This window comes from Pleurodeles waltl, chromosome 9 (assembly GCF_031143425.1).
Source record: "Pleurodeles waltl isolate 20211129_DDA chromosome 9, aPleWal1.hap1.20221129, whole genome shotgun sequence".
Lineage (NCBI taxonomy): Eukaryota > Metazoa > Chordata > Amphibia > Caudata > Salamandridae > Pleurodeles > Pleurodeles waltl.
This window is the reverse complement of record NC_090448.1, coordinates 238813648-238827421: the sequence shown is the minus strand read 5'-3', so window position 1 is coordinate 238827421 and position 13774 is coordinate 238813648. Positions and strand designations below refer to the sequence as shown.

The window sequence follows — 13774 nt, the reverse complement described above, 5'->3', positions numbered from 1 at the left end:
GGTACTGAAGTCTTTTCTACTAGTAAGCAAACAGGGGTCTCCTCTGCATAAAACAGATAGTATGACAATTATATACTATCTGAACAAGCAAGAAGATACAAAATCCAAGGTGCTCTGTTAAGATAAATGAGGATTAATTTTCAAATAGTTTTTTGGTTACTCCAACACAACCTAATATTCAAAATACTTCTCAAAAGAGGGACCACCATTCCACAAAGTGTGAGAGTTCAAGATTCATGAGAAACATAGGCCCTCATTTCATCCTCAGCGGTCTTTTCTTAAGACCGCTGTGGTTCTGCCAGGCCGAAGACCACCAGTGTTGGCGGTCTTCCGCCAACCATATTATGACTGCTAGTGACCCTCTGCCCTTTTTTGAATGGAGAGCCACCAGCAGCCATACTGGCAGTTGGCGGTGAAGTGGAGGCTGCTCCACCATCACCGCTACTTCATCAGAACACCGCCCACCGTAATACGACCCAGTGTTCGGCTTGGCGGTAGTCTGGTGACGGGGTGCTGGCAGCAGAGCAGCCCCCATGGATCCCGTTCTCTCCCGGAGGATCACCGGAACAGGTAAGGTGATTGTCCGTTAGGGGAGAGGGGGGTATTGTGTGTTGTGTGCGTGCATGGGGGTGTGCGGGTGAGTGTGTAGAGGGGTAGTGTGAGCGCGTGTATGCATGCGGGGGTGTAATGTGTGTGGTGGAAATGTAACTTGTATGTATGTGTGCATGTGTGCATGTATGTGCACGTGTATGTGTGTGAGTAGTGTGAGCTTGCATGTAGGGGAGTGTGGGGGGTATGTGTGGGGGTTTCAATTCTGGGTGGGGGTGTGGAGGGGGTCCTACTACCTTTGGTGGGTGGTAGGGGGTTGTGGGTGTTGGGGGAGGACTCAGGGGAGGGGGAAGGGAAGACCCCAATCAGTGCCAGGGAACGAATTCCCTAGCACTGATGGTGCATACCTGCATGGATTTTGTGGCAGTTGTAAACCCAACGAAATCCATGGCAGTATGCGGGGTCCTGATACGGGCGGTAGAGTAGTGACGGCCGCCGGGCTGGAGACCCTTGTTTCCAGTCTGGTGGTCATTACTGCCGTGGCGGACGGTGCGGGACATTGGCGGTTTGGCATATGCCAAACTGCCAATGTCATAATGGGGCGGTAATGACCGCCAGCCTGTTAGCGTTCTTACCGCCCTATTTGCACTGTCCGCCAGGGTCATAATGAGGCCCATAGTCTTGTTGCCAGGCGCAGTCATGTACTGCATTCTCCGGACATGCACAGACACTCAATGACCACTGCCAACCTTTTGTTTCTCAAAATGAGCTTAGTGCAAGTGGGTTTGGAGTTTTGATTAACCACCAAGCCATGAAAGATGAGTCAAGAATCTCCCACAAGCTAGGATAGCCAGTGCATATATACCTTTCTGTTTGGTTGCTTTGTTGGGATCAAACCAGAAATGGGCATAGTGATCTTGGATCCAATAACACCTTTTGTTATATGGTAATGTTAATATTTCCTCTCAACATTTCTCTATTTGCCTACGTAGATCAGCTAAGAAGATACTTTCTAATGTATAAAAAAAAATCATTTATTAAATACTGAGAATATATTCACGAAGTCTAAGAATTTATGTAACACAATTATTTTGAAAAAAGGACCATTTTACTAGCTATGTACAATGGCGACTTCGGCAACCTGTACACCTTCTATTCAATATCATATTTGGTTTTCATATGCTTTTCTTAGCACATAAAAAGCAACTCTATGTGATAGTGGAAAGGACCAAACCCTTTCAGAAGACATATAGCAAGACATACAGGTGAAACTGTTGACAGGCACATATCAGTGGCACAACTAAAGAACTAGGGTTTTATTTGCAAGCCAGGGCAGTCCTGCAAGTGACCTTGGTGCACTGCCCTGCACCACCGGGAAAGGGCAGAAATGTGCTGTATCTACAAGATGCAGCACACTTCTGTCCTCTCCCTCTGCGTAAGTGCAAAATGGGTTGCCTAGCGCAGGTGCAAGCACCTTTGCACTATGGTGCAAGGATCCCTGCGTCGCAGACAGGATTATTTCTGTGCATTTTGATATGCTTGCAGTAGGTGCAAAATGCGACCTGAAAAAAATCTTTCCACATGCATTTCCACCCTGGTTTTCATCAGACAAATCCATTGGCCACTGAATCTGCTGTCATCTCTAGACAAGCTACATTAGAGAGCCTAACGAGAGTCCTGTGTTGCAAGGGTCTGTAGTGAGAGAATCATACATTATAAGATGTGCTGTCATCTCTGTGGTTTAGAAAGGAATCACTGGTGGCAGTAGTATTATTTAGAGGAACTGTGTGTGGTTTGAATCTGGTTGAGTTGCCTAGTATGATTCTCTTCTGGTATCTTGGTCTTTATTTTTACTGAGACTTAATTGATATCCATGACGGCTGAATCATGCCATGATCCAGGAAGTATTTTGCAATCAATGTCTCGCAAAGTGGGAGCCATTGATGCTGTATGAATTTTCTGTGCTTGTTATAAAACCCCCAACTGTATGGGACAGATAAGAGACGGATAGGTGAGATATCTTGGTAGCCTACGACGATACATAATCGGAGAAGGCGATGTGGGCACCTAGAGAAGTTATGATAAAGGCAGGTTTTATCTGGTCCACCACAAACTGCTGCATCGAATATACTATGCACTCAACTGGAAAACTATGTATACACTAGGTCTGACCTATGACTCAGATGTGGGTACAAAGGTGACTGTCTTTATATGAGATAGAACTGCCTGCAGAGAAAGCTACTTTGGGAAAACACATATATGGCAAATCTCGCCATACACAAAAGTGCAAAGTTGTTGTGCACATACCAAACTGTAAGTGGCTGGGTGGGGACAAGCACAACAGCCAGACTTTAAGGACTGATGCCACAGTGTGGATTGGTGCATGGTGTCTGAAAAGATGACACATCAAAGTAGAAGATGCCTGAAAAAATTCACAAATATTTGGGAGCAATGGCGTGAGTGTCAATGCATATCATGAATCACCACATTGGGAATGGAGGACCATCTAGTAACATAACTGAGGAGGTTTCCAACCAAATTTTTTATGAGGTAGATTATATCTAAAATTCAAATGTGATGTAACTGCATGTCTGCTATGTCTAGCAGCACCTCACCCAAACTTAAACAGTGAAGGTGGTTTCTGGCAGCCCAGCGCATGGACTCTGAAATCCTCTCAAGTAAATAGTGATGCAACAAGTCTTATCCTTTTCTCTCATTAGAAGTGAGTCGCTTACGCACAGACAGGCAAGAAAGAAGATGCAGGAGAGTTTTCAATGGATTTATTGAAAAGACTGCAATCTATGATAAAATGCATGAGCTGCAATGATTAGGATAATGACAGCAGACAAAATCAGGATTGTGAAAATAAGCGATGTGAATATTAACAATCCCAACATTTTGCAAAAACATGAATATGCAAATTTCTTGCTAAAGCGTATTGTCTATCCTAAATAGAGCAAAGCATGATAAACCTAATCTGCCCAAGCCATGTCCATGAGAAGCGCCCCAACCCCCATTACCTTAGAACAAGGTCGGCCTCCAGTCTCCAAATCAGGCTTCATAGAGACACAAAGGCTGAGGTCTGCTGCAAAGTGAAGTGCAGTTCAGAGGGAGTATCCTGGGTGGAACCCCTTCTAATGACCTTGGTATAATAGAGTATTTTTATAAGGCCCATGTTATTGTCCATGCAGACATCCTGATGTGGGTGTGTACCTAAGTGTTAAATGTTGTGTGCAAACTTGTATCGGCAAAATCATAACAAAATGTCTGACATGTTACATTCTATTCTTGTCTAATGTGAAGCAAAGGGACATCATGACAAACGAAAACATACGTTACTGATAATGACGCTTTCATGGAATGGCAACTGATTATAAAATAAAAACATTTCTTATAAAATGCAAGAACTGCAAGTACAGCTAAAATGAATAATAAAACAGAGCAAGCCGAACCTAAGCTTAACTCCTATGCTCAAGCAAACTAAAATGGATCCACGACAATCAAGACATGTCTGACTACATAATTATGTATATTATCATTATGTAGTCGTAGTTACCTGTAGGATGACAGTAAAGTAAATCAGAATGTCACAAACTCACAAACATTTTGGACATGAATTAAACAGTGAGAATTTCTGGTTTGCTTGATCCAACTTTGAATGTTTTTGCTTACTGTAGATGTAGTAATGTATCAATTGTTGTCAATGCAAATAGTGTTTTAAATGTAATATATTTGTAGAAACACATCTTTATATTTTTTAAACAGATCTGCAGATTTCATTGGTAATTTACCAAGTTTACCTCTTCCTTCAAGAGAAAAAACATCTGATTTGAAACATAAATCTGATAAAACACATTTGGAAGGATCTGCAAATAAAGAAAAGCCAATTATGACAAAAACTGAAACTCAGAAAGTCCCCTCTTTGACACCACGTGGTACGTTTTTGAAACTAAGATTGTGGCTGTTAAATGGTTTACAAATAAACATGTTTTTCCTTGAGTAAGTCGAAAATCACGCCTGTTCATGTTAAGACTTTGTGTTGATAAGTCTTTTTCTAGTGCATATTTTTATTTTATTTTGTATGATCCTTCGATTTAAGTAGCAAGAAACGGTAGGCTTCTTTTAAGGAAATTGCCTTTTTTCCTAGGAAGAGGAAAAAGCTCAGCTGTCAAGAGTAAAAGTCCTCCAAAAGGAGATAAAAAGAATGCAAAAAGTGCACATGTACCTGAGATGAAATACCACTTCACAATGCAACTGGATCTTCTACCTCTGCTTGCAGGTACTGAAATTCTTTAACATGTATCCTTTTAATAGCAATTGAAAGAAACATGAGTTCCAAAGAATGAACAATTTAATCGTTTAGTACATCTGTTTAGTAAGGGCATACTTTCTTGTATTCTCTTTAATTCATAATTCCCACTTACATGATGCTCAAGAGAGGGCAGAAAAACTTTCATAGCAATGGACTCCATTCTGATATCACCTTCGCGCTCACGGTGCAATCAGCTTTGAGCAGGGTCATAAACGGAGGCCTCTATTTTGTTATCATGTCTCCTCTCTTCCTTTTACCAAACATGTGCAGCTGGCGACGTCAGTGTTATGTATTGTTCTAAACAGCTATATTGCATCACTCTCAAGAGTGAGTGTAGTAGCTCTTTTTTGCTGCAGGAGGCGCAGCGGTGTAAAGTGTGTGTGTGCGCTTTCTTTCCTGCATGGATGCATTAGGTAGACTTTGCTTTAGTAATTTGCAATGTCCTGGTGCAGAGAACACTCCAGCTAATGTAAATAAAAACTATTGGATTAACGTCAAGAAGGTGTGTTTCTTCGGACTAGCCTGACTCTGCGAAATAAATGTCCGACTTTTATTTTATTATGGCGTCCTTGTTGACAGACCGTTCGCAGATTTTAATGCTGCATTATGTGTTTTCTGTTAATTCCATTACGACCTCTCCCAAAAGCCCAAGAAGTACATTGTTTTAGCTGATAACTGCAAAAACAGGTGGTCTCTAGGCATGACAGTGTTGTGCGTGCTTAACTATTTTAAAGTAAACTGCGACAAAATCTTGCTAAAATCAAAAAGAATGTCATCAATGGTAGGGACTGACCCTCTGTTGCTATTCGTATTCAAAATAAGCAAAATGTATCTTTCGTAGTGAGGTTCAAAAAATTGATCCAAGCCAATAATGTTAAAGACATTCAAAGGCAGTTCTGTAGAAGTCAAAAAAACACAATTAAGGCAGGACGTTTTTTTAGCTGTACCCTAAAAAATACTTATTTCCTTTTTATGTACTGTTACCAATTGCATTTATTGCTTCCATGCTCTTGCTTTATTAAAAAATTACCATTGTAAAAATTTGGGCAGCGCAGAGTGATAGCTTGATTAAAGGTAATGTACCGTAATCCCGTAATCTGATAAATCGGACTAGTATTGTTTGAAATGAAGGTGGGTTACAGCCATCTAACAAGTAACACATAAGGGCGATGTACTGCATATAATGGTTTTAGAGACTATGGGCCAGATGTATCAAAGAATTTTGCATTCGCAAACGGTGCGAATTGCAAAATTCGGCCGTTTGCGAATGCAAAATCACCTTTCTGAATGTAAGAAAGGCATTCGCAGTGTAATTTTAAGGAATCGCTAAAATAACGATTCCTTAAAATTGCGACCCCATGCAGAGAATCGCAATTTGCGGTTCTCTAAATGCGGCATCGCAAATAAGGAATCCTTATTTGTGACCTCATTTAGGGCCAGATGTATCAAGCCTTTTTGCATTCGCAAACGGTGCAAATGCCTGTTTGCGAATGCAAAAATGCCTTTCAGTATTTATGAAAGGAATTCATAACGCAAATTTAAGGAATCGCTAAAATAGCGATTCCTTAAATTTGCAAGCCTGTTTAGAGAATCGCAAATTGTGATTCTCTAAATAAGAAATGGCAAATAAGGAATCCTTATTTGAGATTTCTAAACCACATGTAACAAGCAATTCCTTAATGCAAAAGGGGCATTAAGGAATCGCTATTACCACCAAGTTTAACTTGGTGGTAACCATGTGCAAATTTTAAAAATGCATTAAAAATGCATTTTTAAAATTGACATGTAATGCACACATGCCCCTTTGGCATGTGTGCGCCTTATATATCCAGAAATATTTTTTGGGGGTGCAGCAGAGGGGGCTTTAGGCCCCCAGCACCCTGGGTTTTTGCATTTCCTAAATTGTGAATTCCAGTTAGGAATTCGCAATTTGGGAAATGCAAAAAAATTGCAAATATGGGCCTACAGGCCCATAGGTGTGAATGGGTTCTGTGTCGCAATTTGCGATTCGGTAATAGCATTTGCAATTTTTAAGAAATCGCTATTACCAAATCGCAAATATGATACATTGCATTTTGCGAATCAGAAATAACGTTTTCTTAAAAATCGCTATTTCCGAATCGCAAATGCCTTTTTTGTTACATCTGGCCCTTAGAGAATCGCAACTTGCGATTCTCTAAATAAGAAATCGCAAATAAGGAATCCTTATTTGCGATTTCTTAAGCACATGTATGAAGCAGTTCTTTAATGCAAATTGGGCATTAAGGAATCGCTATTACCACCAAGTTGAACTTGGTGGTATCCATGTGCAAATTTAAAAAATGCATTAAAAATGCATTTTTAAAATTGACATGTAACGCACACATGCCCTTTTGGCATGTGTGCACCTTACATGTCTTCCAAAATAGTTTTGGGGTGCAGCTGAGGGGGCCTTAGGCTCCCAGCACCCTGGAGTTTGCATTTCCCAAATTGCGAATTCCAGGTAGGAATTCGGAATTTGGGAAATGCAAAAAAATCGCAAATATGGGCCAACAGGCCCAAAGGTGCGAATGGGGGCTGTATCCCAATTTGCGATTCGGTAATAGCATTTGCGATTTTTAAGAAATCGCTATTACCGAATCGCAAATATGATACATAGCATTTTGCGACTCAGAAATAGCGATTTCTTAAAAATCGCTATTTCCGAATCGCAAAAGGCTTTTTTGATACTTCTGGCCCTATATGAGATGTTTAGGTAATTGTCCCAGAGGTGTTTCCAGGGTGGAAAGTGGCTAATACTGCATAGAGTGTACATTGAAATAATAAAAGAAATTATATATATTAGGACAATAATAATTCATGTTTTATTGGTCCAAATGATATCTATTGATTGATCCCTCGAGAGTCAATTTTCTATCTTATGATTTGTTTCATTGCCCAGACTCTAGTGGGGGGTGTAATGGGGCGCACCCTTCGCTTTGCATTACATAATCTGATTGTAGGCAGACTTTTGCTCTGTGGCTTGTGCGCCGTGCTCCTCTCTGTTGGTAGTTTTTTTTGTTTTATCACAGATGCACCTTTGCAAGGAAACGTGTAATTGTAAATGCCTGTTGCTTTCTCAAATTTCCTCTAAAATTCACCATTTGCAATTCCTTTTTTCAGCATTTTCTTGGGGGAGAAGCCTCCTAAACCCCCATTTTATCTCATCTACAACTTTTACACTCACCATTTTAAAATAGCACGAGCCGCCCTGAGAATGTGTTCTGTTTTTGATGATATCTCAACCGCAATACTCTAGAGGATTATTTAAAAAATAGTTGTGTATTATTTTTTCTGTTCTGCATGTAAAAAAACAAATACATGACAGTATCTTTGTATCACATTGTCACCCACTTCCCATACTTCGTGTTATGCATTCCATAAATATCACTGCCAGATTACGTTCCTTCCCCCACCACCTAACATATTGCTTCTACAATCCCTTCTCAGCCATCTAGTACCGTTTCCATTCTTTCGTTTGTCTGTGGATGTACCAGGTCCCCAAATTTGCTGCCTTTCACCTCACAGTAGGCTAACTTTCCCTTTCCACTACGAGTACCCTCAAGTACTAACCTCTGAGATCTGTGATTTCGTGCGTGCCCGTTCTTTCAAAAATCACACCCATTCAAATGCTGTCAATGTGTCCTCCCAAAGAGCTAAATCCTCAGTTACCTTATCATCTCTTTAGGACATCCTAATGTGTGTCAGTACTTATTCTGTTGTATTTCTAACCCAGAGAGTCACCACTTGTCTTCCCTTTCCCAGCCAGCCTAAGGCCACACACCTTTTTATTAAGTGCAGAGTGGAGAACTTTATTTTGTTTTTACTATTTTTTTGTTATGCTATTATACCCTTCAGACACAATAGAGAGAGAGATCCAAGGCAGTCCTCGCCGCTCCTCACAGTCCAGTTTCCACCTCCTGGCAATATGCCAAATTCTTGTCATAGTACCATTCAAGGTGCTCAAAAGCGTCTCGCTCCACCCCACATGCTGGCAAGCTGCTGATCGACCTGAATAGATTCTGCTCAGTTTAATCAGGGTAGGGTAGGTACAATGCACATAATTAAAATGTATTAGTTTAAATCTTACTTTACAGGAGACCCCCTTTATAAAAGCACGTCTTCTGCCAAAAGCCATCTGTGAGTTCTTCCCCTATATCATCACCAGACTCTGACCGAGGAGTCAGCTCCTTCCTAACTCTCTCTGCGTTGAGGGCCTTATACAACCAAAACGCCGGGGTCGGCGGGAGCACCGCCAACAGGCTGGCGGTGCCCTGCAGTGCATTCTGACCGCGGCGGTTTGGCCGCGGTCAGAAGAGGAAAACCGGCGGTCTCCCGCCGGTTTTCCGCTGCCCGACGGAATCCTCCATGGCGGCGCAGCTTGCTGCGCCGCCATGGGGATTCCGACACCCCATACCGCCATCCTGTTCCTGGCGGTTCGCCCGCCAGGAACAGGATGGCGGTATGGGGTGTCGTGGGGCCCCTGGGGGCCCCTGCAGTGCCCATGCCAATGGCATGGGCACTGCAGGGGCCCCCGTAAGAGGGCCCCACTTTGAATTTCAGTGTCTGCTGTGCAGACACTGAAATTCGCGACGGGTGCAACTGCACCCGTCGCACCTTCCCACTCCGCCGGCTCCATTCGGAGCCGGCTTCCTCGTGGGAAGGGGTTTCCCGCTGGGCTGGCGGGCGGCCTTCTGGCGGTCGCCCGCCAGCCCAGCGGGAAAACCAGAATGGCCTCCGCGGTCTTTCGACCGCGGAGCGGCCATTTGGCGTTGCCCGCCAGCCTCAGAATGAGGCCCTAAATGTCTGCCAGCTCCCAATTTGAGAACCGTCTGAAGAGGCTCCGATTGGGGAAGCGGTTCAAGAAGCGTTTTTTAATGTTTCCTGTGTTATGGGGCATAAAGAGTTCTTCACAGTGTAAAGACATCTGGGTAGGAACACCATCGTAGTGACAGCAACTTTACCCATTGTGGACAGTGTCAACGTATTCCAGAACCAGATGGATGACTGCAGCCCCTATAACATCCTTCCCACATGATATCTATACTGCTTCTCAGGTTGCCATCACCATTATTCTCAAATGCCTAAATTTGTCCACCTCCCATTTTAGTCAGAGAATGGGCAGGTGGTTTGCAGGACATCATGCCAAAGTCCCCAGTGGAAACAACAAAGTTGTTTTATTTTTTCAGTCCTGCAGTGTTACCAAAGCCAACTAGATTGGCCAGTAGCCTCAAACAGAGTCTCATGGCTGTGTAAAGTAGAGCAAAGCATTATCTGCATACATGAAGATCACATGTGTGGAGTCCTTTACTCCTACCCCCAGTCCCTTGGCACCCTCCAGAGGTTAATCACTAATGGTTCCAGTGCTAAAGTGAAGAGCAGTGGTGGGAGTGGGCACCCCTGCCTGAGACCCTGCTTCAAGCCTCAGATATGATCCTTCCACTCCTGACCCTAGCCCTAGGAACCATATACAGCAATTTGACCCATTTGCAAAAAAACTATCTAAAGCCCATCCATCTCACAACCTCTAGCAGGTATGACCAATGAAGGGTGTCTAAGGTCTTTGTGAGGTCTACTTACACCAAGACAGTCTCTACACTTCAGTGCAGTAGCGAGCAGAGCTCATGGGACAATCTGCATAAGTTCATTGCTCTACTATGTTAAGGTATAAAGCCACATTGGTCCCTGTGCATCAATAGCCTCACCACTGATTTCAGTCTCCTTGCTAGAATATTAAACAAAACCTTCGTGTCTGAATTGATCATGGTCAACAGTCTGTAGGAGGAGGAATCTGAGGAGTCCCTACCCTGCTTTAGCATCATACAGATGATGCCCTCCTGCAGAATTTGGGGGCAGGGTGCCACTCTGACAGCCCTCCTTAAGACTTCAAGAAGTTTTCAGACAGTTAGGGTGCAGATGTTTGGTAGTTCTCCAGTATTGGGTCTTTCATAGATTCACATGCTTGAATCATTCCCCGTTGCCGAAGTGGGAGTCCCACTGTACCATAACATAGCAGTATGCATCATTACCATAGGCTTTAATGGCAATGAACAGTGTCTTTAATGATTTATCTATGTCCTTTTAAAAAAAGGACCACACTTGAACTATGAACAATCAGGTTAAATGTCCTCTCTAGAACACACTCAAGAGAGGCTGCATCCCTCTGATTTTTGTGTGAAGGCAGTGTCCCTGAGCTCTGCTCAGTTTTTCCTTACTTAAGCCTAAAGACTTCCTCTGAAAATGTCTGATACTTCCAAAAAGAGTCTCTTCCGATACTGCAAGTCCTGTGGAAGAAAACAACTTAATGTGGAGGACCACATAAAGAATACCTTTATTGCCACTACCCCAACCACCAGGTAAAGGATTGTAGATCTGTAGAACTGTAGAACTTTCTGTACAATTACCTTGAAGGACAGAGAGGAGAGGCTACTTCTGTGGCTGCAGAAGTCTAAAACCCAGAAAGCTACTACTTCTGAGGAGGACAGTAACACTTCCGAGAGGTCACGAAAAAGGGTAAGATTCTCTGAGCAGGAGACATCTGATGAGAGCAGAAAGGGCTTGAAATCACACTATAAAGATCCTCTGAAAAAGGAGGAAAGACTTCATGTCCACAGAAAAGGCCTCCTCTCAGCCCACTACCCCGTCTCAAAAACCTGCAGAATCATCCATGGCAAAACAAAAGACTGCTTCAGAAACTCTACAGATGACATCACCTTTGATGGCCCTCTTGTCGAGGACAACGACGAGACCATTGGTGGCAGGAACAATGATGACAACAGCTGTCGATGCTCCCATATCGTCGATGAGGATTCACCCATTATCAAAGGTCCCTTCAACGACTACGCCATCGACAACAGCACAGTCGATGACTCCACCGTTGATGGCAGCACCAAAAAAGACACAGTTGATAATGAAACAGTCATTGCATCAATGCCACAGTGATGTCAACAGAACCGTTGAGGATGATAATAAAGATGGCTACAAGGACATTGACTCCAGCGCTAACATCTCCCAGGAAGGTTTTACTTTTTTCTCCATCCCATCAGTTTGATATGGAAGAGACAGATGAGGATGGAGCATTTGGGCAGGCACACAATCCTCATGAATTATTGGTTGAATGCCAAGAAGATGATTATATTGATGAGGAAGAGGAACAATATTATCTGCAATACTATGCTCTTCTGCCAAAAAGGTATTACGACCACCATTATCAATCTCAGCAACAACAGGAGGAAGTACAGTTACCGGTCTCTTTGGTCCAGGATTTGCAAGCTATGTTGCAATGGATTATAGGAGGAGGTTTCCTGAACTACCAACTGACCAGCAGGTGCTACCACCCTATCCAGCTGTGCCAACTACACCTCAGTATATCCCTTCAATTGTAACTCCCCGAATGATGCTAGGGCCAAGCATAGCAGAACCACCAAGGGAGGACCCCTCTTCACCGGAGGATGAAAAATATGAAGGAGAAATACCGGAAATTGCTCCTCCACAGAATGAGTGGGATGACTATCTAATTCCCACACCATTACCTGTGCCGCCACACACATCTGATTCCCCCCTTGAGGTCATTGGGGGGTTTCATAGCTTGATGGACAGACCAGCAACAAGGTTTTACCTCCCAACTTCCATCAAGCAGGCTTAATGTTCCCTATATGATTTTAGGGAACAGGCAAGGAAATCAGTCAGGCCAGCATACCAGCAGCAGTACCGTCAGCCACCTGCAGCAGCCTATACCAAACAAGGCCCTCACCAAAAGCAACCTCCAGAGTAGATCAAAGGTTGTAAACAGTGACCTGCACCAGTTACCAGCCACATACTCCACATCCCATACCGTGGGTGTGAAGATCTCCAACCATCTACCCCAATGGAAACAGATGACATCGGACAAATGGGTGTTAGACCTGGCCACTTATGGCCATACTGTATTATTTGTACAGAGACTAACAAACAATCCTTAAGAGAACACAACCCCCTCATCTTCACTTACTGATAACAGAAGCCCTCACTGTGCTTCACTAAAGGGCATAGGCTTCAACACCTGATTCTTCCTGACAAGAAAGAAAACAGGAGAAAGGAGGCCCATCCTGCATTTACGAAGACTGAACAAATTCTTACGCAAGCAACATTTCGGATGGTCACCCTCTCCGATACCCTGCACCTCCTCACCTGTGGAGATTTCATGTCGACTCTCGACTTGCAGGATGCATATTTCCACATCCCCATACATCCCAAACACAGAAAATATCTTTGCTTCGCTGTAGCCAGTAGCCATTACCAATTCAAAGTCCTCCCATTCGGACTCAAATTGGCACCTCACTTATTCGCCAAGTGCCTGGCACCAGTTATGTATGTTATGTTAGAGAACTATTGGCTTCTCAAAGCCCCAACAGCGCATCTAGCGTCCAGAGCCACACAATCCTGTCTCACCCTATTCAGCTGAGTCTCACTGTCAATTTCCAGAAATCTGTAACTATTCCAAACCGAATTATAATGCTCTTAGGATCTCTTCTGGATACAATACCCTACAAGGCTTATTTATTCCAGGACAGACAACACAAGCTAAGAGATCTGGCTGTCAAGCTATCAAAAAGAAGGTCCACTTCAGTTCGTCTGTACAAGACATTGTTGGGCAGTTGGGGTGCATGATGTCTTCTGCAATCAGTCTAGTACCTCTTGCACAACTGAGGATGAGACCATTGCTAGAAGAGTTGCTGAAGCAATGGATCCTGACAGAAGGATCATTCAACAACATTGTGACTATCACTCCAAACATGAAGAAGGCCCTAGTGTGGTGGTCCCAGGATTTTCATTTGTCATAGGGCCTCACGTTTCTACCTCAGATCCCCAAGTTCGTCATAACCACAGGTGCCTCTCTGCAAGGCTGAGTTGGCC

The 13774-nt window shown here is 43.3% G+C and overlaps 1 protein-coding gene across 2 annotated transcripts in view; it reads left to right on the top strand.

Moving 5' to 3' along the window:
• The window catches only part of CFAP92 (cilia and flagella associated protein 92 (putative)), a 292821-nt gene that overhangs the window by 167346 nt on the left and 111701 nt on the right, over nucleotides 1-13774 (top strand). For both annotated transcript variants that reach the window (XM_069206631.1, XM_069206632.1), the window contains exons 7-8: nucleotides 4315-4484; nucleotides 4697-4828. In XM_069206631.1, coding sequence (XP_069062732.1) covers nucleotides 4315-4484; nucleotides 4697-4828 — 302 coding nt within the window. The remainder of the gene's footprint in view (nucleotides 1-4314; nucleotides 4485-4696; nucleotides 4829-13774) is intronic.